Source organism: Zosterops lateralis, assembly GCF_965231275.1.
Source record: "Zosterops lateralis genome assembly, chromosome: 32".
NCBI classification, from domain to species: domain Eukaryota; kingdom Metazoa; phylum Chordata; class Aves; order Passeriformes; family Zosteropidae; genus Zosterops; species Zosterops lateralis.
This window is the reverse complement of record NC_139792.1, coordinates 1,335,951-1,361,383: the sequence shown is the minus strand read 5'-3', so window position 1 is coordinate 1,361,383 and position 25,433 is coordinate 1,335,951. Positions and strand designations below refer to the sequence as shown.

At 48.3% G+C, this 25,433-nt stretch overlaps 1 protein-coding gene across 5 annotated transcripts in view; it reads left to right on the top strand.

Moving 5' to 3' along the window:
- Positions 1–22,909, top strand: part of IKZF4 (IKAROS family zinc finger 4) — a 31,212-nt gene extending 8,303 nt beyond the window's left edge. For 3 of the 5 annotated variants that reach the window (XM_083881160.1, XM_083881161.1, XM_083881162.1), the window contains 6 exons: positions 4,851–4,937; positions 7,416–8,405; positions 10,363–10,530; positions 14,076–14,216; positions 17,387–17,512; positions 20,702–22,909. In XM_083881160.1, the coding sequence (XP_083737286.1) occupies positions 4,851–4,937; positions 7,416–8,405; positions 10,363–10,530; positions 14,076–14,216; positions 17,387–17,512; positions 20,702–21,432 (2,243 nt within the window). In that variant the 3' untranslated portion in view covers positions 21,433–22,909. Of the gene's footprint in view, positions 1–400; positions 431–4,850; positions 4,938–7,415; positions 8,406–10,362; positions 10,531–14,075; positions 14,217–17,386; positions 17,513–20,701 lie in introns of those variants that run through there. The other 2 variants (XR_014592082.1, XM_083881163.1) reach the window with 2 other exon arrangements.
- The last annotated feature ends 2,524 nt before the right edge of the window (positions 22,910–25,433 follow it).

Genomic DNA, 25,433 nt, shown 5'->3' with positions numbered 1-25,433 from the left:
ATTTTTGGGGGATTTTTCTGGGATTTTTGGGGGTTTTGGGATGGTCAGAAGTGGAATTTAAAGATCCTGGAATTCTCTTTTTCCGTGGGAAAATTCTTTGGAGTGAGAATGAGGCTCTGGGATCATCCCAAGGGTCTGACCTGGAAATTTTGGGATTTTGGGGAATTTTTGGGATTTTTGGGATGGTCAGAAGTGGAATTTGAGGTTCCTGAAATTCACTTTTTTTATGGAAAAAATTTCTCGGAGTGGGGTCAGAGCTCTGGGATCATCTCAGGGGTCAGTCCTGGAGATTTTTGGGATTTTTTGGGATTTTTGGGATTTTGGGGATGGTCAGAAGTGGAATTTAAGAGTCTTAAAATTCCCTTTTCCCGTGGGAAAATTCCTCAGAGTGGAGTCAGAGCTGGGATGGGGCTGCAGGAGATTCCCAAAGGTCTGTCCCAAAAAAAAAGGGATTTTTCTGGGATTTTTAGGGGTTTTGGGATGGTCAGAAGTGGAATTTGGGGCTCCTGAAATTCACTTTTTTTATGGAAAAAAATTCCTCAGAGTGGGGTCAGAGCTCTGGGATCATCTCAGGGGTCAGTCCTGGAGATTTTGGGAATTTTTGGGGGGATTTTTTGGGATTTTTTGGGAATTTTTGGGGTATTTGGGATGGTCAGAAGTGGAATTTGGGGCTCCTGGAATTCCCTGTCCCGGGATAGAGGAACCCAAGGAGTCACATCCAGCTCCAGAGAGAAATTTGGGAATTTTGGAGAGGGAAATCAGGGATTGTGGAATGAGATTTTTGAGGGAAATTTGGGAATCCTGGAATGAGATTTTTGAGGGAAATTTGGGAATTCTGGAAGGGGAATTAAGGGATCCTGGAATGGGATTTTTGAAGGAATTTTGGGAATTCCAGAGAGGGAATTTAAGGATCCCGAATAGGGAAATTTGGGGATCCTGGAGAGGGAAAATTGGGAATTGTGGAGAAGGAAAAATTGGGATCCTGGAATGAGATTTTTGAGGGAAATTTGGGAATCCTGGGGAGAGGAATTTGGGAATTTTGGGGAGAGAATTTAATGATCCTGGAATGGGAAATTTGGGATCCTGAAAAAGGGAAATTTGGGGATCCTGGAGAGAAAAATTTGGGAATTTTGGAGGGGATTTCAGGGACCCCGTAATGAGATTTTTGAGGGAAATTTGGGAATTTTGGAGGGGGAATTTAGGGGATCCTGGGGAGGGAAATTTGGGGATCCTGTAATGAGATTTTTGAGGGAAATTTGGGGATCCTGGGGAGGGGAAATTTGGAATCCTGGAAAGGGAATTTAGGGACCCTAAAGAGGGAAATTTGGGAATTGTGGAGAAGGAAAATTTGGATCCTGGAATGAGATTTTTGAGGGAAATTTGGGAATTCTGGGGAGGGGAATTTCGGGGTCCCAGAATGGGATTTTTGAGGGAAATTTGGGAATTCTGGAGGGGGAATTTAATGATCCTGAAATGGGAAATTTGGGGATCTTGAAGAGAAAAATTTGGGAATTTTGGAGGGGAATTTAGGAGACCCTGTAATGAGATTTTTGAGGGAAATTCAGGAATTTTGGAGGGGGAATTTAGGGGATCCTGGGGAGGGAATTTAGGGATCCTGGAGAGGGGAAATTTGGGAATCCTGGAGGGGAATTTAATGATCCTGGGGAGGGAAATTTGGGAATTTTGGAGGGGATTTCAGGGACCCCGTAATGAGATTTTTGATGGGAATTTCCCCTCTGGACTCTCCCAAAATCCTCTCTGGCTCCTCATTCCCAACATCCCCCCCAGGGCCGGGAGCGGCTCCTCACGACCTTTCCCAGAGTTTTTTTTTTTTTCCCGGGAAGATTTTTTTGGGAATTTTTCCAAACCCTTCCCCTCCACCCTCGGGAGAGTTTTGGGAAACTCCCTGGGAGATTTTTTTTTTTTTTTCCTGGGGCTAAAAAAACTTTCCAGCTGGGCCGGAAAAAAAGTTTGGAAATGTCGTTTGCAGCTGATCCAGAGGGAATTTCCCAGCCCAGAAATGAAATTCCCGGAAAGTTCCCACGGAATGAGGGATTTGGGATTGGGGGGGAAAAAAAGGGGTTTGGGGTTGGGGGGGAAAATTTGGGGGGTGGGGAGAGGAAATTTGGGATCAGGAGGGAAATTTGGGATCAGAGTTTGGGGTCGGGAAAAGGGAATTTGGGATGTGGGGGAATTTGGGATTGGATTTGGAGATTTGGGATCAGGATTTGGGATGGGAAAAGGAGATTTGGGATTGGGGGGGGAGAGTTTAGGACCAAGAGGGAAGTTTGGGGTCAAAATTTGGGATCAGGGAAAGGAAATTTGGGATGGGGAGGAGAAGTTTGGGGTCAGAATTTGGGATTGGGAGGATTTGGGATGGGGGGGGGAAATTTTGGGAATGGGGAGTTTGGGGTCAGAGTTTGGGGTGGGGGGAGAAATTTGGGGTTGGGGGATCAGGAGGGAAATTTGGGATCAGAATTTGGGATGAGGGAAAGAAGTTTGGGGTCAGGGTTTGGGGTGTGGGAGGGAATTTGGGATCAGGAGGGAAATTTGGGATCAGAATTTGGGATGGGAAAAGGAAATTTGGGATTGGGGAGGAAATTTGGGATCAGGAGAGAAATTTGGGGTCAGAATTTGGGTGAGGGAAGGAAGTTTGGGATGGAGAGGAGAAGTTTGGGGTCAGAATTTGGGATTGGGAGGATTTGGGATGTGGGAAAAAATTTGGGAACGGGGAGAGGAAATCTGAGTTTGGGATGGGGGGAAGGAAATTTGGGATTGGGGGAGGAATTTAGGACTAGGAAGGAAATTTGGGTTAGGGAAAGGAAATTTGGGGTCAGAATTTGGGATTGGGGGGATTTGGGGTCAGAATTTGGGATGGAGAAAGGAAATTTGGGATTGGAAATTCAGGTTGGGAGGATTTGGGATTGGAGGGAAAATTTGGGGTCAGAATTTGGGAATGGAGGGAGGGAATTTGGGATGAGGATTTGGGTCAGGGAAAGGAAATTTGGGGTGAGGAGGAGGAGATTTGGGGTCAGAATATGGGGTGGGGGGAGGAAATTTGGGATCAGGAGGGATTTGGGATTGAGGAAAGGAAATTTGGGGTGAGGAGGAGGAGTTTGGGGTCAGAATTTGGGGTGGGGGGGAAAATTTGGGGTCAGAGTTTGGGTTGGGAAAAGGAAATTTGGGATGTGGAGGGAATTTAGGACCGAGAGGGAAATTTGGGGTCAAAATTTGGGATTGGGGGGGATTTGGGGTCAGAGTTTGGGTTGGGAAAAGGAAATTTGGGATTGGGGAAATGTGGGAATGACGAAAAGAAAGTTGAGATCAGAAATTTGTGATTGGGGAAAAGGAAGTTCAGGAATGGGAGGGAATTTGGGGTTGGGGGAAGAAATTTGGGATCAGGAGGAAAATTTGGGGTCAGAATTTGGGATTGGGGGGGATTTGGGGTCAGAATTTGGGGTTGGAAAAGGAAATTTGGGATCAAGGGAGGAGAATTTGGGATTAGAGATGGAGATTTGGGATGGGAGAGGAAATTTGGGGTCGGAAATTTGGGATTGGGGAAAAGAAATTCGGGAATGGGAGGGAATTTGGGATGGGGGAAAATTTGGGCTCAAGGGAGGAAATTTAGGAGTTGGGAGAGGAAATTTGGGAATGGGGAAAGGGAATTTGGGAATTGCAGAGCCTGGGAAAAGGGGCCTGGAGCCAGGGGGGGATTTGGGGAGTTTGGGATCCCTTTGGGTCACTGGGATGGGGTTTGGGATTTGGGATTGGGAATTTAAACCCCCCTGGGATTAAATCCCAGCCCCTTTCCTAAATCCCAGAATCTGGAAATGGGAACAAATCCTGTTCCAGCCCTGCCCAAATCCAGGTGGGGAAATTTGGGATCAGGAATTTCCCTCTGGAATGAAATCCTTGTGCTCCAGCCCCTCCCAAATCCAGGTGTGGGGATTTGGGATCAGGATCTGGGATGGGAACAAATTCCAGGATCTGGAAATGGGAGCAAATTCCTGTCCCAGCCCTGCCCAAATCCCAGGGGGAGGAATTTGGGATTGGGAATGGGGGGGAAATCCTGTTTCAGCCCTTCCCAATCCAGGGGGAGGAATTTGGGATCAGGAATGGGAACAAATCCCAGAATCTGGAAATGGGAACAAATTCCTGTCCCAACCCTTCTCAAATCCAAGTGTGGAAATTTGGGATTGGGAATGGAGGAAAATCCTGTTTCAGCCCTTCCCCAGATCCCAGGGGGAGGTTTGGGATCAGGAATTTCCCTCTGGAATTGAATCCTTGGGCTCCAGTTTGAGGATTTGGGATCAGGAATGGGAACAAATTCCAGAATCTGGAAATGGGAACAAATTCCTGTCCCAACCCTTCTCAAATCCAGGTGTGGAAAATTTGGATTGGGAATGGGGGGAAATCCTGTCCCAGCCCCTTCCCCAAATCCCAGGGGGAGGTTTGGGATTGGGAATTTCCCTCTGGAATTGAATCCTTGGGCTCCAGTTTGAGGATTTGGGATCAGGAATGGGAACAAATCTCAAATTCCAGGATCTGGAAATGGGAACAAATTCCTGTCCCAGCCCTTCCCAAGTCCAGGTGTGGAAATTTGGGATTGGGAATGGGGGGAAATCCTGTTTCAGCCCTTCCCAATCCAGGGGGAGGAATTTGGTATCAGGATTGGGAATGGGAACAAATTCCAGAATCTGGAAATGGGAGCAAATTCCTGTCCCAGCCCTGCCCAAACCCAGGTGTGGAAATTTGGGATTGGGAATGGAGGAAAATCCTGTTTCAGCCCTTCCCCAAATCCCAGGGGGAGGTTTGGGATCAGGAATTGTGACCCCCCTGTGTCCCCCCAGGCCGTGGGGATTCCCCCCTGGAGCAGGAATTCCCTCCTGGAGCCGCCCGGAGCCCCCCGAGCCCCCGATCGTCACCGCGCTCCCCCGGTGAGTGTTCCTGAAACTGCCCAAATGTCTCCAAAATAGCCCAAAAATAGCCCAAAAATATCCCCAAAATATCTCCAAAATATCCCCCAAATATGCCCAAAATATGCCCAAAATATTCCTAAAATATTTCGAAAATATATCCAAAATATTCCCAAAATATCCCCAAAATATTCTCCAAAATATCCACAAAATATTCTCCAAATATCCCCAAAATATTCCCCCAAATATCCCAAAATATTCTCAAAATATCCTCAAAGTATTCCCCCAAATATTCCCAAAATATCCTCAAAATATTCCCCCAAATATCCACAAAATATCCCCAAAATATTCCTAAAATGTGCCCCAAATATTCCTAAAATATTTCGAAAATATCTCCAAAATATTCCCAAAATGTCCCCAAAATATTCCCAAAATATTCACAAAATATTCCCCAAATATTCACTAAAATATCCTCAAAATATTCCCAAAATATGCCCAAAATATGCCTAAAATATTTCGAAAATATATCCAAAATATTCCCAAAATATCCCCAAAATATTCTCCAAAATATCCACAAAATATTCTCCAAATATCCCCAAAATATTCCCCCAAATATTCCCAAAATATCCTCAAAATATTCCCCCAAATAGCCACAAAATATCCCCAAAATATTCCTAAAATGTGCCCCAAATATTCCTAAAATATTTCGAAATTATCTCCAAAATATTCCCAAAATGTCCCCAAAATCTTCCCAAAATATCCCCAAAATTTTCCCAAATTTTCCCAACTTTTTCCCAGATTTTCCCCATTTTTCCCCGATTTCCCCAAATTTTCTCAGATTTTTCCCAATTTCCCCCAATTTTTTCCAGATTTTCCTCAAATTTCCCCCCAAATGTTGATTTTCCCCCAATTTTCCCCCTATTTTTTTCCAGATTTTCCCCAATTTCCCCCAAATTTTCCCAGATTTTCCCCAATTTTTTCCCAAATTTCCCCATTTTCCCCCCAATTTTCCCCAGATTTTCATTCCCAGGGGTGACACCTCCACAATTCCCATTGGAATATTGGAAAATCCACAGGAATTCACTCCCAAACTTTGTTATTTTCCATTTTTTTTCTCCTGGAAACCCCCTGGAATTTCTGGAATTTCCACATTCCAAGGGCTGGATGTGGGTGGATCCCTCTGGAATCTCATCCCGCCCTGCCCAGGGAATTTTTGGGAATTTTGAGGTTCCAATTCCAGGAAAAAAACCAACAAAACAATTCCCAGAGGGGAATTCCTGGGATTGGGAGTGGAGCTGATGGAATTTTACTGGAATTTCCTGCTGGAAATTCTCCAATTCCCAAAATATTCCTCAAAATATTCCCCAAAATATTCCCAAAATATTCACAAATTATTCCCCAAAATATTCCCCAAAATATCCCCAAAATATTTCCCAAATTTTCCCCAATTTTTTCCCAAAATATTCCCAGAGGGGAATTCCCGGCACTGGGGGTGGAGCTGCTGGAATTTTACTGGAATTTCCTGCTGGAATTTCCTGGGAAAGCCTCAGGGAGGATCCAGGACACGATTCCAAGTTTTAGGAGAATTCCAGAGGTTTGAGGACACAATTCCAGAGGTTTTCCCCATTTTTCCCTCTCCTCACCCCATTTTTCCTCCATTTTTCCCCATTTTTCCCCATTTTTCCCCTATTTCCACCCTATTTTTCCCCCATTTTTCCCCCATTTTTTCTCCCATTCTCCCTCTCCCCATCCTATTTTCCCCCATTTCCATTTTTCCCCAATTTTTTCCCCATTTTTTCCTCTCCCTACCCCTGTAATTTTCCCATTTTCCCCCCATTTTTTCCCCATTTTCCCCCTATTTTTTCTCCATTTCCCCCCCAATTTTTCCATTTTTCCCTCATTTTTCCCCCATTTCCCCCCCAATTTTTTCCATTTTCCCCCCATTTTCCTCCCAATTTTTTCTCCATTTTTTCTCCATTTTCCCCCATTCTCCCCCTCTCCTCACCTCATTTTTATTTATCTTTTCTCCATTTATTCTTCATTTTTTTCTCCATTTTTCCCCCATTTTTCCCCAATTTTTTCCATTTCCCCCCCATTTTCTCCCCATTTCCTCCCAATTTTTTCTCCAATTTTCCCCCCTTTTTCTCCCCATTTCCCCCCATTTTCTCCTCATTTCCTCACAATTTTTTCTCGAATTTTCTCCCCTTTTCTCCCCATTTTTCTCCCCATTTTTCTCCCCATTTTCCCATTTCCCCCCCCATTTTCTCCTCATTTCCTCCCAATTTTTTCTCAAATTTTCCCCCCTTTTCTCCCCATTTTTCTCCCCATTTTTTCTCCATTTTTCTCCATTTTTCCCCATATTTTCCCCATTTTTTCCCCATTTTCCCTCCATTTTTTCCCCATTTTCCTCCCAATTTTTCTCCATTTTTTCTCCATTTTTTCCCCATTTTCTCTCCATATTTTTCTCAATTTTTTCCCCACTTTCTCCCCACTTTTCAGCCAACTCCATCAAGGTGGAGATGTCGTCGGACGAGGACTCCCCGGGGCGGGCGCTGTCGCTGTCCCTGTCCCAGGAGGACAAGGAGGGGCTGGGGGACGATTCCGTGTCCGAACCTTTTCCCTTTTCCCCGATCCCATTTTCCCTCTGCCCATCCCATTTTTCCCCCTCTCCTCACCCAATTTTTTCCCCAATTTTTTTCCATTTTCCTCACATTTTTCCCTCATTTTTTTCCATTTTTCACCCATTTTTTTCCGTTTTCCCGCCATTTTTTCCCGCCTTTTTTTCCCGCCTTTTTTTTTCCCGCCATTTTTTCCCCCATTTTTCCCCTCATTTTTTCCCCACCATTTTTTCCCGCCATTTTTCCCCGTCTCCTCACCCCATTTTTCCTCCGTTTTCCTCCCAATTTTTTCTCCAATTTCCCCTATTTTTTCTCCATTTTTTCTCCATTTTTTCCCCCATTTATTCTTCATTTTTCCCCATTTTTTCTCCATTTTTCCCCATTTTCCCCCTCTCTTCCCCCCTTTTTTCTCCCATTTTCCTCCCAATTTTTTCTGCATTTTCCCCCATTTTTTCCCCCATTTATTCCCCCATTTTTTCTCCATTTTTTTCTCAATTTTTCTCCAATTTCCCCCATTTTTCTCCCATTTTCCTCCCAATTTTTTCTCCAATTTCCCCCATTTTTTCCCCATTTTCCCTCACCGATTTTCATGTTTTTTCCCCACTTTCTCCCCATTTTGCAGCCAACTCCATCAAGGTAGAGATGTCGTCGGACGAGGACTCCCCGGGGCGGGCGCTGTCGCTGTCCCTGTCCCAGGAGGACAAGGAGGGGCTGGGGGACGATTCCGTGTCCGAAGCTTTTCCCGAACAATTCCCGGAGCCCAATTCCCCCGGCGGGATCCGCCTGCCCAACGGGAAACTCAAATGTGACGTCTGTGGGATGGTCTGTATCGGACCCAACGTGCTCATGGTGCACAAACGCAGCCACACCGGTGAGAAAAACTGAAAAAAATGGGAAAAAATGGGGGAAAAATGAGAAAAAACGGTGAAAAAATGGGAAAAAACGGCCAAAAAATGGGGGGAAAATGGGAATTGTGGAGTCTGTACAGGACCCAACGTGCTCATGGTGCACAAACGCAGCCACAGCGGTGAGAAAAACTGAAAAAAATGGGAAAAAATGGGGGAAAAATGAGAAAAAACGGTGAAAAAATGGGGAAAAATGGGGGAAAAATGAGAAAAAACGGTGAAAAAATGGGGAAGAATGGTGAAAAAATGAGAAAAAACGGTGGAAAAATGAGAAAAAATGGTGGAAAAATGGGCAAAAAAATGAGAGAAAAGGGTTAAAAACGGGAAAAACTGGGGAGGAAAAACAGGGAGAAATGGGGGAAAAAATGAGAAAAAACAGTGAAAAAATGAGAAAAAATGGTGAAAAAATGGGGAAAGAAGTGCAAAAAAAGAGGGAGAAAACAGTGGAGAAATGGGGGGAAAAACAGGGAGAAATGGTGAAAAAATGGGGAAAAATGGTGAAAAAATGGCAAAAAAAGGGCAAAAAAATTGGAGAAAATGGTGGAAAAATTGGGAAAAAATGGGAAAAAACGGGGGGGAAATGAGAAAAAATGGTGAAAAAATGAGAAAAAAAAGGCAAAAAAATAGGGAAAAAACGGGCAAAAAAAGGACAAAAATGTGGGACGAAATGGGAGAAAACCAGGGAAACTAGGGGGAAAAAAATGGGGAAAAACGGCTAAAAAATGGGACCAAAATGGGGGGAAAAATGGGAATTCTGGGGCTGTATTAGGCACAATGTGCTCATGGCGCACAAACGCAGCCACAGTGGGGAGAATCCCAAAAAAATGGGGAAAAATGGGGAGAAACGGTGAAAAAATGAAAGAAAATGGTGAAAAATGGGAGAAAACGGTGAAAAAATGAGAAAAAACGGTGAAAAGATGGGAAAAAAAGGCAAAAAAGGGAGAAAACAGTGAAAAACGGAGAAAATGGCGGGGGGGGGAAATGGGGAAAAAGCGGGATTAGGGTTTGGGTTATCTAGGAATCATTCTCATGGGGATTTTTTGGGTTTTCCCAGGAGAACGACCCTTCCAGTGCCAGCAGTGTGGGGTCAGGATTAGGATTGGGATTATTTATGAATGATTCCCATTGGGAATTTGGGGATTTTTCCAGGAGAATGACCCTTCCAGTGCCAGCAGTGCGGGGTCAGGATTAGGATTGGGGTTATTTAGGATCTATTCTCATGGGATTTTTGGGATTTTTCCAGGAGAATGGCCCTTCCAGTGCCAGCAGTGTGGGGTCAGGATTGGGATTTGGGTTCCCTGGGATCTATTCTCATGGGGAATTTTGGGATTTTTCCAGGAGAACGGCCGTTCCAGTGCCAGCAGTGTGGGGTCAGGATTAGGATTGGGGTTATTTAGGATCTATTCTCATGGGGATTTTTGGGATTTTTCCAGGAGAACGGCCATTCCAGTGCCAGCAGTGTGGGGTCAGGATTAGGATTGGGGTTATTTAGGATCTATTCTCATGGGGATTTTTGGGATTTTTCCAGGAGAACGGCCATTCCAGTGCCAGCAGAGCTGGGTCAGGATTAGGGCTGTGATTATTTGCGATCTATTCCCATTGAGATTTCGGGGAATTTTGGGATTTTTCCAGGGGAACGACCATTCCAGTGCCAGCAGAGCTGGGTCAGGATTGGGATTTGGATTCTCTGGGATCTATTCTCATGGGATTTTTGGGGTTTTCCCAGGGGAACGACCGTTCCAGTGCCAGCAGTGCGGGGTCAGGATTAGGGTTGGGTTTATTTGGGATCCATTCCCATCAGGAATTTTGGGATTTTCAGGGGAATGACCCTTCCAGTGCCAGCAGTGTGGGGTCAGGATTGGGGCTGTGATTATTTGCGATCTATTCCCATTGAGATTTCGGGGATTTTTGGGATTTTTCCAGGAGAACGGCCCTTCCAGTGCCAGCAGTGCGGGGCCTCGTTCACGCAGAAGGGGAACCTGCTGAGGCACATCAAGCTGCACTCGGGGGAAAAGCCCTTCAAGTGCCCCTTCTGCTCCTACGCCTGCCGGAGGCGCGACGCGCTCAGCGGCCACCTCAGGACTCACTCCGGTCAGTGGGGCAGGAATGGGGTGGGTTATGGGGCTGGGAATGGGGTGGGGTGTGAATGGGCCACCTCAGGACTCACTCCGGTCAGTGGGGTGGGAATGGGGTGGGGTATGGGGCGGGGAATGGGGCAGGGAATGAATGGGCCACCTCAGGACTCACTCCGGTCAGTGGGGTGTGGGGTGGGATTTGGGGTGGGATATAGGGCCAGGATTGGGGTGGGATTGATGGGGATGAGGTGGGATATGGGGCGGGATATGGGGTGGGGAATGGGGCCACCTCAGGACACACTCAGGTCAGTCTGGGGCGAGGTTTGGGGTGTTTTGGGGTGGGATATAGGGTGAGGTGTGAATGGGCCACCTCAGGACACACTCCAGTCAGTGTGGGGTGGGATTGATGGGATATAGGGCTGGGAATGGGGTGGGGAATGAATGGGGCACCTCAGGACACAGTCTGGTCAGTCTGGGGTGGGAATGGGGTGGGATTTGGGGTGGGATATAGGGTGGGGTATGGATGGGCCACCTCAGGACACACTCCGGTCAGTGTGGGGTGGGAATGGGGTGGGATATAGGGCAGGGAATGGGGCAAGGAATGAATGGGGCACCTCAGGACACACTCTGGTCAGTGTGGAGTGGGATTGATGGGATATAGGGCCGGGTATGGGGTGGGATATGGGGTGGGGTATGAATGGGCCACCTCAGGACACACTCCAGTCAGTATGGGGTGGGATATAGGGCCGGGAGTGATGGGATTGGGGCCGGGAATGGGGTGGGGTGTGAATGGGCCACCTCAGGACTCACTCCAGTCAGTGGGGCAGGAATGGGGTGGGGTATGGGGCGGGGAATGGGGAACCTGTGGACACACTGCGGTCAGAATGGGGTGGGGTTTGGGGTGGGATATGGGGTAGGATTGATGGGAACGGGGCGGGATATATGGCCGGGAATAGGGCGGGGTATGGGGTGGGATATAGGGTGGGGAATGGGGCACCTGCAGACACACTCCGGTCAGTCTGGGGTGGGATATAGGGCAGGGAATGGGGCCGGGAGTGATGGGATTGGGGCCGGGAATGGGTGGGGTGTGAATGGGCCACCTCAGGACACACTCCGGTCAGTCTGGGATGGGATTGATGGGATATAGGGCCGGGAGTGATGGGATTGGGGCCGGGATTGGGGCAGGAATGGGGAGGGATATAGGGCTGGGAGTGATGGGATTGGGGCAGGGAATGGGGTAGGATTGGGGCTGGAATGGAGCAGGATATGGGGCAGGAATAGGGCAGGGATTAGGCGGGATTGGGGCCGAGAATGGGGTGGGATATAGGGCAGGGAATGGGCCACCTGAGGACACACTCTGGTCAGTGGGGCAGGAATGGGGTGGGATATGGGGTGGGATATAGGGCCAGGATTGGGGTGGGGAATGGGGTGGGATTGATGGGGATGGGGCGGGATATGGGGTGGGGAATGGGGCACCTGCAGACACACTCCAGTCAGTGGGGCAGGAATGGGGCTGGGAATGGGGTGGGATTGATGGGGATGGGGTGGGATATAGGGCGGGATATGGGGCAGGAATGGGGCAGGGAATGGGGCCAGGAGTGATGGGATTGGGGCCGGAAATGGGGCGGGAATGGGGCAGGGAATATGGTAGGATTGGGGCGGGATACAGAGCAGGAATGGAGCCGAGAATGGGACAGGGAATGGGGCAGGAATAGGGCGGGATATGGGGTGGGATATGGGGCCAGGAGTGATGGGATTGGGGCGGGATATAGGGCAGGGAATGGGGCGGGAATAGGGCAGGATTGATGGGAGGATTGGTTCTTTAGGAGATCCCAAAGTCTCCAAATTCTGGGATTTCCCCTCATTTTGAGCTCCCTGTGGATCCCAATCCCATTCCCAGGCTGGATCTGCCTCCTGCTCCAGGGACTTTTCCCTCACTGGGATCCTTCAAGAGACCCCAAATTACCCAAATCCCGAGATTTTCCTTCATTAATGTCCTTTAGGAGACCCCAAATTACCCAAATCCCGAGATTTTCCTTCATTAATGTCCTTTAGGAGACCCCAAATTATCCAAATCCCGAGATTTTCCTTCATTAATGTCCTTTAGGAGATCCCAAAGTCTCCAAATTCCAGGATTTGGGATCATTTTGGGCTCCCTGTGGATCCCAATCCCATTCCCAGGCTGGACCTGCCTCCTGCTCCAGGAGTTTTTCCCTCACTGGGATCCTTCAGAGGTTCCCAAATTATCCAAATCCTGGAATTTCCCTCATTAATGACCCCAAATTATCCAAATTCTGTGATTTTCCCTCATTTTTATTCTCCATTCCCCCCTTTTCCAGCTCCTTTCCCTCCTCCATTCCAGAGTTTGGGAACTGGGACAGTCAAACCCCACTGGGGTTATTTTTTGGGAGGTGATAAAGGAGGAAATCCTGAATTTTCCACGGATTCCAGAGGAATTCCTGGCATTCCCAGGAGGGGCTCCAGCCTTTTCATCTCCTTCCCTAAAAAAAAAAAAAAATAAATCAGGGATTAAGGATGTGACATCAAAGGAGGCCAAATTCCCCCCCCTGGGATTTCCTGCCTGGAAAATTCCAGCCCTGGAGCTGCCACGGCTGGGAGGAATTCCTGGGGTGGAATTCCCACTTCCCAAAACTGATCCCAGTTCCCAAAACTGATCCCAATTCCTGGTGTTGATCCCAATTCCCATTTCCTGATCCCAATTCCTGATGCCAATCCCAGTTTCTCCCCCATCCTCTCCCACTTCCCAGTTTCCTCCCACATTTCCCAATTCCTTCCCCTTTTTTCACCTCCATTTCCCAGTTCTTCCCCCCATTCTCCAGATCCCAAATCCCAAACCCCAAATCCTGATTCCCAAACCCCAAATCCAGATTTCCACATCCCAAACCCCAAATCCAGATTTCCACATCCTGATTTTCCTATCATTGTTCCCAGTCTCATCCCTGACCGTGGGCAGACCCTACAAGTGCAGCTCATGCCAGAAAAAATCCCAAATCCTGATTCTCACACCCCAAAATCTGATTTCCCTCTCATTTTCCCTGTCCCCAGTCTCGTCCCCGACCATGGGCAAACCCTGCAAATGCAGCTCCTATGGGGAGATACCCCAAACCCCAAATTCTAATTTCTACATCCCAGATCCCTTATCCCAGACCCCAAATCCTGATTTTTCCCTGTTTTTTCTCCCCTGTTTCCTCCCCGACGGTGGGCAAGCCCTACAAGTGCAGCTCATACCAGGAAATATCCCAAATCCTGATTTCCCAAATTCCAGATCTGAAATCCCAAACTCCAAATCCTGATTTTTCCCTGTTTTTTGTCCCCAGTTTCCTCCCCGACGGTGGGCAAGCCCTACAAGTGCAGCTCATATGGGGAGATACCCCAAACCCCCAATCCTGATTTCTCAGACCCCAAATCCTGATTTTTCCCTGTTTTTTGTCCCCAGTTTCCTCCCTGACTGTGGGCAAACCCTGTAAATGCAACTCATACCTGGAGATATCCCTTATCCCAGACCCCAAATCCTGATTTTTCCCTGTTTTTTGTCCCCAGTCTCCTCCCCGACGGTGGGCAAGCCCTACAAGTGCAGCTCGTGTGGCCGCAGTTACAAGCAGCAGAGCAGCCTGGAGGAGCACAGGGAGCGTTGTCACAGCTTCCTCAGGGGGATCCCCTCTGAAAACCCCTCACACACAGGTCTGGAATGGGGAAAATCCCATAAAAACCCCATAAAAACCCCACACAGACAGGTCTGGAATGGGAAGTCCCATAAAAACCCCTCACACACAGGTCTGGAGGGGAAAAACCCCACACAGACAGGTCAGGATGGGAAAAACCTTATAAAAACCCCATAAAAACCCCACACACAGGTCTGGAGGGGAAAAACCCCATAAAAACCCCTCACACACAGGTCTGTCCTGGGAAATCCCATAAAAACCCCTCACACACAGGTCTGGAGGGGAAAAACCCCATAAAAACCCCTCACACACAGGTCTGGAGGGGATAAATCCCATAAAAACCCCACAAAAACCCCACACAGACAGGGCAGGGTGGGATAAAACCCCATAAAAAACCCACACAGGGCAGGATGGGATAAAACCCTATAAAAAACCCACACAGACAGGGCAGGATGGGGGAAATCCCATAAAAACCCCACACAGACAGGTCTGGAGGGGAAAAACCCCATAAAAACCCCACACAGACAGGGCAGGGTGGGATAAAACCCCATAAAAAACCCACACAGGGCAGGATGGGATAAAACCCTATAAAAAACCCACACAGACAGGGCAGGATGGGGGAAATCCCATAAAAACCCCACACAGAGGGCAGGATGGGGAAATTCCCATAAAAACCCCACACAGACAGGGCAGGATGGGGAAATCCCATAAAAACACCACAGAGACAGGGCAGGATGGGGAAATCCCATAAAAACCCCACACAGACAGGGCAGGGTGGGGAAAAACCCATAAAAACCCCACACAGACAGGTCTGGAGGGGAAAAACCCCATAAAAACCCCACACAGACAGGGCAGGATGGGGAAATCCCATAAAGCCCCCCACACACAGGTCTGGAGGGGGAAAATCCCATAAAAACCCCACACAGACAGGGCAGGGTGGGATAAAACCCCATAAAAACTCCACACAGACAGGGCAGGATGGGAAAAAAATGGGAAAATCCTGGGAAAATCCCAAATCCAGAACCTCCCCAGGGATTGGGGAGTTGTGGGATCGTGGAGCTTTTCCACGTGGGATCCCAAATCCATGGAAAAGGGTTGGGAATGAGAGGATTTTGATCCCAAATCCATGGGAAAAGGGATGGGAATGAGGGATTGTGATCCCAAATTGATGCCCCCACCTCAGATCCCAAATTCTTGACTCCAAACCCCCATTCCCAGGAATTCCCGGAGCCTTTTCCAGGGGCTGGGGTTGGGATCGTGGCTCAGGAGCTGAATTTTCCTGGAAAAAGGCAAAAATTGGGACATTCCTGTCTCCTCAACCCTGAAACCACCAGGATTTTCAGGATCAGAGAACATTCCAGATTGGTATTTTTGAGAACATTCCCAATTAGGATTCCCAGGATCAGGGGACCTTTCAGAGCAGGATTTTTGGGAGCAGGATCCATTCCTGATTCTGGCTCAGGGGCAATTTCAGAACAGGATTTTTGGGAATATTCCCAATTAGGATCCCCTGCCTCATACAGCCATTTCAAACCAAGATTTTTTGGGACCAGTGCCACTGATGTTGCCGGGCACTATTCCAGACTGGGATTTTTACAATCACGACCATTTCTTATCAAAATTCCTGGGCTCAGGGGCCATTCCAGGGCTCAGGGGCCATTTCAGAACAGAATTTTTACAATCACAGCCATTTCTTATCAAAATTCCTGGGCTCAGAGCCTATTTCAGAACCGCATTTTTACCCTCAGGGTCCATTCCCGACCGGGATCTCCCGGCTCAGGGGCAATTTCAAAGCTGGATTTTTAAGCTCAAAACCCATTCCCAATCAAAATTCCCGGGCTCAGGGGCCATTTCAGAACAGGATTTCCGGGATCAGGAACCATTCCCCATCAGAATTCCCCGGCTCGGGCCATTTCAGACCCGAATTTTTCCCTTCAGTCCCCCTTCCCCATCGGGATCCCTCAGCTCAGGGGCCATTTCAGAGACGGATTTTTAAGCTCAAAAACCATTCCAAATCAAAATTCCCGGGCTGAGGGGCCATTTCAGACCAGGATTTCCGGGATCAGTCTCCCTTCCCCATCAGAATCCTCCGGCTCGGGCCATTTCAGAGCCGCATTTTTCCCCTCAGTCCCCGTTCCCCATCGGAATCCCTCAGCTCAGAGGCATTTCAAAGCCGCATTTTTAAGCTCAAAAACCATTCCCAATCGAAATTCCCGGGCTCAGGGGCCATTTCAGAGCCGCATTTTTACCCTCAGGGTCCATTCCCCATCGGGATCCCTCACCTGAGGGGCCATTCCAGACCGGGATTTTTAAGCTCAAAAACCATTCCAAATCAAAATTCCCAGGCTCAGGGGCCATTTCAGAACAGGATTTCCGGGATCAGGAACCATTCCCGGCTCAGGGGCCATTTCAAAGCCGCATTTTTCTCACCCCCGGGGCAATGACCGGACCCTTCCCAGCCTGAAGCCGCCTCCTCTCCCCTTCCCTTCCCTTCCCCTCACGGCGGCAGAACTCAGGATCCCTCAGCTCAAGAACCATTTCAAAGCTGGATTTTTAACCTCAGTCACTCTTCCCCATCGGGATCCCTCAGCTCCGGGGCCATTCCAGGGCTTAGGGGCCATTTCAAAGCCGGATTTTTTCCCCTCAGTCCCCGTTCCCCATCGGGATCCCTCAGCTCAGGGGCCATTTCAGAGACGGATTTTTAAGCTCAAAACCCATTCCAAATCAAAATTCCCGGGCTGAGGGGCCATTTCAGACCAGGATTTCCGGGATCAGTCTCCCTTCCCCATCAGAATCCTCCGGCTCGGGCCATTTCAGAGCCGCATTTTTACCCTCAGTCTCCCTTCCCCATCGGGATCCCTCAGCTCAGAGCCATTTCAAAGCCGCATTTTTAAGCTCAAAAACCATTCCAAATCGAAATTCCCGGGCTCAGGGGCCATTTCAGACCAGGATTTCCGGGATCAGGAACCATTCCCGGCTCAGGGGCCATTTCAAAGCCGCATTTTTATCACCTTTCTCTCATTCCCGGGGCAATGACCGGACCCTCCCCAGCCTGAAGCCGCCTCCCCTCACGGCGGGAGGGAACCGGGGTAAGCTCAGCCTCTTAAAGATCCTCCCAACCAGCATTTCCACGCCCAACTAATCTTTTTTTTATTATTTTTTTTTTTTTCGTTTCCTTTGTTGTGGCAGGAGAGGAAATCCGGGAGCTGGAGATGGTGCCCGAGGCGTTGCTGCACCCGGAGCGCCCCACGCTCATCGAGCGCCTGGCGGGGAGTTTTACCAAGAGAAAACGCTCCACGCCACAGAAATTTGTGGGTAAGACAAAAAAAAAAAAAAAAAAAAAAAAAAAATTTAATTTGTGGATGAGGAAAAAATGAGGGGAAAAAATTAAATAATTTCGACCGGCGGAAGGTGAGGGGCGGTCTCAGATGTGTGAGGGGGAGGAGAGGGAATCCCCACACAAAAGCCTCAAAATGGGCTTTAAATTAACAAAAAAAAAAGGCTCAAACTTAAATATATACGTTCAAATATAAAAGCAAAGCAATTATTTTTAAAAGTAAGGTTTAATTAAGATTTTTTTCCCCTCACACTTAAAAAAAATCCGTAAGTGGAAAACTGCCCGTAAAATTAACCCAAAAAATCCTCAAATCAACAAAATCTCAAAGGGGAAACGCTCTAAGCCCCAGAAATTTGTGGGTAAGGGAAAAAAAAATAATTAATTTGTGGATGAGGAAAAAATGAGGGGAAAAAATTAAATAATTTCGACCGGCGGAAGGTGAGGGGCGGTCTCAGATGTGTGAGGGGGAGGAGAGGGAATCCCCACACAAAAGCCTCAAAATGGGCTTTAAATTAACAAAAAAAAAATCTCAAATTGAAAAATATAAATTCAAATTAAAGGCAAAGCAAGTCTTTTAAAAAATAAGCTTTAATTTAAAGCTGTGGGAGGGGGGAGCAACTCAGGAGAGGGAATCCCCACACAAAAGCCTCAAAATGGGCTTTAAATTAACAAAAAACCGTCTCAAATTGAAAAATATAAATTAAAATAAAAAGGAAAGCGTGTCTTTTAAAAAATAAGCTTTAATTTAAAGCTTATTAAAGCTTGATGGGGGGGAGCAGCTTGGGAAGGGGAATCCTCACACAAAAAGCCTCAAAATAAGCCTTAAATTAACTTAAAAAGGCTCAAATTGAAAAATATAAGTTTAAATTAAAAGCAAAGCAAGTCTTTTAAAAAATAAGCTTTAAATAGGAATTCTTCCCTTCACGTTTTAAGAAAATCTTTAAATGGAAAAAATACCGTAAAATTATCTAAAAAAATCCTCAAATCAACAAAATCCCAAAGGGAAAATGCTCCAAGCACCAGAAATTTGTGGGTAAGAGGCTGGAAAAGATAAAAAAATTCTCCCCCTTCCCTCAGAGATGAAGGGAAAGGGAATCCCCACACAAAGGCCTCAGAATGGGCCTTAAATTCACATAAAACCTCCTCAAATTAACAAAAAAAAACCCCTCCTTGAATAAAAAAATCCCCCTTCAAATTAATATGTGAAAACCCCCCCCTTGTGTTTAAAAAAACTCCCTTAAATTAACAAAAAAGCCCCAAATTAACAAGAGAACCCTCAAATTAACAAAAAGCCCGAAATTAACAAAAAAATCCCCCAAATTAACAAAAAAACCCCCTCAAATTAACAAAAACCCCCTTAAAATTAACAAAAAAATGCCCCAAATTAACCAAAAAGCCCCAAATTAACAAGAAAAACCTCAAATTAACAACCCCCCCAAATTAAAAAAAAAAACAAAACTCAAAGTAATAAACCCTTAAATTAAAAACACCCTCAAATTAAAAATTTATTAATTATTAAATTGATTATAAAGTTAAAAATTCTCCCCTCAAATACAGAAAAAAACCCCTTAAATTATTAAAAACAAGGTCAAATTTAAAACCCTGAAATTTAAAAAAATTACCCTCAGTTTAAAAAAGAATCCCCCTCAAACTGTAAAAGAAAATATCATTAAATTAAAAGAAAAACCCTAAATTCTAAAAATTCCCTCCTCAAATATTGAATATTCCTGGAATTTTTGGGGTTGATTTTGATAATTTAGGGTATTTTTTTACCCCCCCAATAAAAAAATCCCACTGGAATTTCAGCATCTCACTGGAATTTTCCCATTCCTGGGAAAAATAAACCCAAAATTTGGGGTTGGGACCCTCAAAAAACCTGAGGGGGAAATGCAGAATCCCAAATTTTATCTGAGGAATTCCTGAAATGGGATTTTGGGATCCTCCTCTGTGGGGTTTGGGGTCCCAAAACCCCAAATTTCCCCCATTCCAATCCCTCTCTCTGATTTTGGGGTGTCCCCAACCCCGTCTGTGCCACTTTTCCCCCCCTTTGTCCAATTCCTGTGGCTTTTCTCCCTTTTTATTTTCAATATTTGGGGTCTGGGGGATTTCTCAGCCTCTCTCAGTGATTTTGGGGTGCCCTAAGGATGCCTTTATCCCACCCCAAACCCTCTCAGTGATATTTTGGGGTGCACTCACCCCACCCCATCCCCTCTTAGGTATTTTGGGGTGCCCTGACCCTGCCTTTATCTCTCTCAGGTATTTTGGGGTGTCTTTATCCCACCCCAACCCCTCTCAGTGGTATTTTGGGGTTCCCTCAGTGATATTTCAGGGTTCCTTGTCAGTAAATTTGGGGTTCCCTCTCAGTGATATTTTGGGGTTCCCTGTCAGTGATTTTGGGGTTCCCTCTCACTGATTTCAGGGTTCTCTCTCAGTAATTTTGAGGTTCCCTCTCAGTGATTTTGGGGTTCCCTCTCAGTGATATTTTGGGGTTCCCTTTCAGGTATTTCGGGGCTCCCTGTCAGTGATTTCGGGGTCCCCTCTCACTGATTTCGGGATTCCCTGTCAGGTATTTCAGGGCTCCCTGTCAAGTATTTTGGGGTTCCCTCTCAGGTATTTCGGGGTTCCCTCTCAGTGATATTTTGAGGTTCCCTCTCAGTGATTTTGGGGTTCCCTCTCAATAATTTCAGGGTTCCCTCTCAGTGATATTTCGGGGCTCCCTGTCAAGTATTTTGGGGTTCCCTCTCAGTGATATTTTGGGGGTCCCTCTCAGTGATTTTGGGGTTCCCTGTCAAGTATTTCGGGGCTCCCTCTCAGTGATATTTCAGGGTTCTCTGTCAGGTATTTCGGGGTTCCCTGTAATTTTGGGGTTCCATCTCACTGATTTCGGGGTCCTCTCTCAGTGATATTTTGGGGTTCTCTTTCACTGATTTCAGGGTTCCCTCTCAGTAATTTCGGGTCTCCCTCTCACTGATATTTTGGGGTCCCCCTCAGTAATTTCGGTGTCCCCTCTCACTGATTTCGGGGCTCCCTCTCAGTAATTTCGGGGGTTTCTCAGGTATTTCAGGGGTCCTCAGTGATTTCGGGGTTCCCTCTCCCTGATTTCGGGGCTCCCCCTCCCTGATTTGGGGTCCCCTCTCACTGATTTCCGCCCGTCCCCTGTGTCCCAGGCGAGAAGCAGATGCGCTTCGCGCTCTCGGAGCTGCCCTTCGATGTCAGCCCGGGCTTCGACAAGGACGTGGAGGTGGTTCCGGCCCGCGGCCACCCGCTGGACCCTCCCTACGCCGGGCCCCTGTCCCTGCTGGGCGCCGGGGACCCGCTGCGCCCGCTGCGCCTGGCCACCAACTGCATCACCGAGGTCACCCCGGTCATCAGCTCCGTCTACACGCAGATCCAGGCGCTGCCCGCCCGCCTGGAGCTGCCCAGGGGCCGCGGCGACTCCTCCTCGGCCGAGGACGGCGCCGAGGGCATCCCCGTCATCTTCCGCAGCGGCGGCGGCGGGAGCCGCGATCACCGCGATCACCGCGACAGCAGCGCCGCTTCCCCCTCCAACGGCTGCCAGGACTCCACGGACACCGAGAGCATCCAGGAGGAGCGGGCGGGCGGCGGCAGCAGCCGCCACAGCCCCGCCTACGCCAAGGAGGAGCCCAAGGAGGAGCCCGAGGGCGCGGCGCGCTGCTTCCCCAAGGAATCGCTGCGGGTGCTCAACGAGGAGGGCGAGCAGCTGAGGGCCTTCTGCTGCGAGCACTGCCGGGTGCTCTTCCTGGACCACGTCATGTTCACCATCCACATGGGCTGCCACGGCTTCAGGGACCCTTTCGAGTGTAACATCTGCGGCTACCGCAGCCAGGACCGCTACGAGTTCTCCTCGCACATCGTGCGCGGCGAGCACAAGATCTGAGGTCGGGATGGTCCTTTCTCCTCCCTCCCATTCCCCGATTTTCTCTCCTCCCTCTCGGCAAACACTAAATGTGAGGCTGGGGAACTCCCCCGGCTCAAATTTCCCTTTTTTTCCCTCCCATTTCCCCTCCCACATCGTGCCCAAAATGTGAGGTTGGAGAAAAAACTCCCCCAGCCTCGAATTCCCTTTTTTCCCCTCCTGTTTCTCCTCCCATTTCCCCTCCCACATCGTGTCCGCCGAGCACAAAATCTGAGGTCGGGATGGTCCTTTCTCCTCCTCCTCCCTCTCGGCAAACACCAAATGTGAGGCTCGGAAACTCCCCCGGCTCAAATTTCCCATTTTTTTCCCGATTTTCCCCTCCCATTTTCCCTCCGCCATCGGGCGCGCCGAGTTCAAGATCCGAGGTTGGAAAAATCCACCCCCTTCCTGTTTCCACTTCCCCGATTTTTCCTCCTCCCCCTCGGCAAACACTAAATGTGAGGCAGGGGAACTCCCGCGGCTCAAATTTCCCTTTTTTCCCTCATTTTTCCCTTCCCATTTCCCCTCCCACATCGTGCCCAAAATGCGAGGTTGGAAAAACATCTCCCACCTCAAATTCCCTTTTTTTTCCCTCTCAATTTTCCCATTTCCTCTCCCTCATCCTGTGCCAAGAGCACAAACTATGAGGTTGGAAAAAACAAAATCCCCTCCCCGACCTCAAATTCTCCTTTTTTCCCCCCAATTTCCCCCCCTCTCCCATCCTTAGGGCATGGAACTGTTGGGTTTTATTGTTTTGGATTTTTTATTTTTCCCTTTTATACTCCTTTGCACTGACTTTGGCTATAAAAAAACGAGAAAAAAATTATTTAAAACAACAAAAAAAAAACCACCCAAAAAAGCAGAAAATCACCCCAAAAAAACCCGACTGGCCCCGCCCAGGGGGGGAGCCCTCAACCCTTTTTATAAACAGACTTATTTAAATATTGAATAGGAACAGACTTTTTTTGTGCTTTTTTTTTTTTCCCTCGTTATTTATTAAGCTTTTGAGTTGCTCTTTTGATAATTCTTGGGGGTTTTTCACCCCCCCCAAAAAAAAAAACACAAAACAAAACAAAAAAAAAAAAGACAAAAAAAAAAAGTCTCACTTGAATTTTCAGAGACTGTTCCCCCTCTTTTCCTGCTCCCGCCCGGCCCCGAGCCCGGGCTAAAGGAACCTCAAAATTCGGTGCTAAACCCCCCAAATCCCAGCCTGGGACCCCCCAAAACCCACCCTGAACCCCTCAAAAAATTTTTGGGGAGGTGCCCCGTCCTCAGCTTTAACCAGAACGGGACGTGGGGACCCCCCAAAATCCTTTCCCCAAAATCCTTTCCCCCTTTGCTGACCCCTGAAATGGAGGGTGAGGGGCTTGGGGGTCTCCTCCTCCTCCTCCTCAGCACAGCCAGGGTGGGACCCCCAGATTTGGGGTTTCCCCCCACCCCAATTATGGGGTTTGACAAAGGGGAGGAGCTCAGGGGGACCCCAATCCCAGCCCAGGGGGACCCCTGGGGGTTTGGGGGAGCCCTCGCTGCAGCTTCCCATCTTTGGGGTGCCCCCAGACCCAATTCCTCCAGCCTGGGGGACCCCCAGACCCAATTCCTCCAGTCTGGGGGACCCCCAACCTCAGCCCTTCACCCCTGGGGACCCCAGACCCAATTCCTCCAATCTGGGGGACCCCCAACCCCAGTCCCCCACCCACAGGGACCCCCAGCCCCCCTCCTTCCAATCTGGGGGACCCCCAGTTCATGGGGACCCCCAACTCCAACCCCTCATCTGTGGGGACCCTCACCCTAATCCTACACCCATTGGGACCCCCAGTCCCAATCCCTCCAGTCCAGGGGACACCCAGTTCATGGGGACCCCCACCCCAATCCCACACCCCTGGGGGGCTCCCAGGCCCCCATCCCTTGGTGCTGGGGACCCCCCCCCCATGGGGGACCCCCAATCCCATCCCTCAGACCTGGGGGACCCCTCTTGCTGCAGCCCCCCACCCTTGGGTGTCCCCCCCAGCCCCATTTTCCCCCATTTTGGGGGTCCCCATACCCTATTTCCCCCCATTTTGGGGTCCCTCCCACCCCATTTCTCCCCCAGACTCTTGGGGTCCCTCAGCCCCATTTCCCCCCCATTTTGGGGCTTCCATTTCCCCCATTTTGGGGTCTCCCCCACCCCATTTCCCCCCCTACCACATTTCCCCCATTTTGGGGGTCCCATTCCCCCCCATTTTGGGGATCCCCCAGCCCCATTTCCTCCCCATTTTGGGGGTCCCTCCCCCCCCGGCCCAGGACGCATAAAACGCCCCCGCGGTGGCAGCGGGGGCCAAACCAAAGCTGTCCCCAAATCTGGGGACACCCACGAGCACCTCAGCAGCACCCGCTGCCCCCCACAGCCCCCCAGCCCTCAATTTGGGGGATTTTTGGGGTTTTTCCCCTCAGGGGGGGACCCCCAAATCCCAGCTGCCCCCCCAGCCCTCAATTTGGGGGATTTTTGGGGTTTTTTACCCTTTTTGGGGTGCCCCCACCCCTCTCCCCTCAGCACCCCGACCAACCCAAAAAACAATTGGGGGTTTTGAACCCAAAACAGGGTTTCCCACCCCAAAGTGGGGCTTTTTCTAACCCAAAAACTGGGGGTTTGAACCCCAAAAAAGGGTTTTTTTAACCCAAATCGAAGCTCTGCCGTTTCCAGCCCCTCTTGGGTTGGTTGGGTTGGGGTTTTTCTCCCCCTTTTCCCTTCCTTTTTTCCATTTTCTTTTTTCTCTTTTCTTTTTTTCCCCTTTTCCATTTTTTTCCCCATCTCCATTTTCCTTCCCCTCCTTTTTTCCTCCTCTTCCAATTTTCCCCTTTATAATTTCCTCCCATTTTCCATTTTTCCTCCTTTTCCATTTTCTTTTCCCCCCTTTTCCACTTTCCTTTCTCTTTTTATTTCTTCCCTCCCCCTTTTTATCCCCTTTTATTTCCCTTTTTCATTCTTTTCCCCCTTTTTTTCCCTTTTCCATTTTATTTCTCTTTCTCATTCTTTTTCTCCCTTTTTTCCTCCTTTTCAATTTTATTTCCCTCTTTTCCATTCTTATTTTCCCTTCCCCCCCCCTTTTTTTTTTCCTTTTCCAGTTTTCCTCTTTTTTTTTCCTTTTCCAGTTTTTCCCCTTTCCCCCCCCCTTTTCCCCCCTTTTTTCTCCCTTTTTTCTCCCCCTTTTCCATTTTATTTCCCTATTTTCCTTTATTTTCCATTCTATTTTTCCCCCCCTTTTTTTTTTTTCCCTTTTTTCCATTTATTTTCCCCTTTTTTTCCCATTTTCCCCCCCATTTTTTCGGCGTCAGACCCGAGAACTGTAGGAATTTTCTAAGACCTCCAGGTGGCTTTATCCCTGTAAATATCTATTTTTTAAAACCCCGACAGATGAAGAACAAACGAGGATGTGCAATACCCCCCACCCAGAAAATTCCCGAGGAATTTCATGAATTCGCTCTCATCTCCTTTTTATTTTTATTCTTTTATTTTTTGGCTCTTTTCCCCCCCTTTTTTGTGAGGTTTTGGACTCGTTTTTTGACCCTTTTTTGTTTTTTTTTCCCCCCAAATTTTGGGGTTTTTCCTCCCAATTTTTCCCCCCTTTTTTTCTGTCCCCGGGAGCTTTTTTGTATCTGTAAAATATTGTAATTAATGATTTGTTGTTAACGAGATCTACTGTAAGTTTTGTACTGTACTGGCTGAGGCTCTGGTTCAAAAATAAACGGGAATAATTTAATGTGTCCCCCCCCAAGGGCCCCAAAAATCACTTTCCTCACCTTTGAGGACACCCGGGAGGGGACAGGGGACATTGGGGACACCCAGGAATGGGGACAAAGGATGTTGGGGGTCTCCTTTAGGGGGTTTGAGGGGACAGGGGACACTGGGGACACCCAGGAGGGGACAGGGACATCCAGGAGGGAACAAAGGACATTGGGGACACCCAGAAATGGGGTGGGAGGATGTTGGGGACACCCAGGAGGGG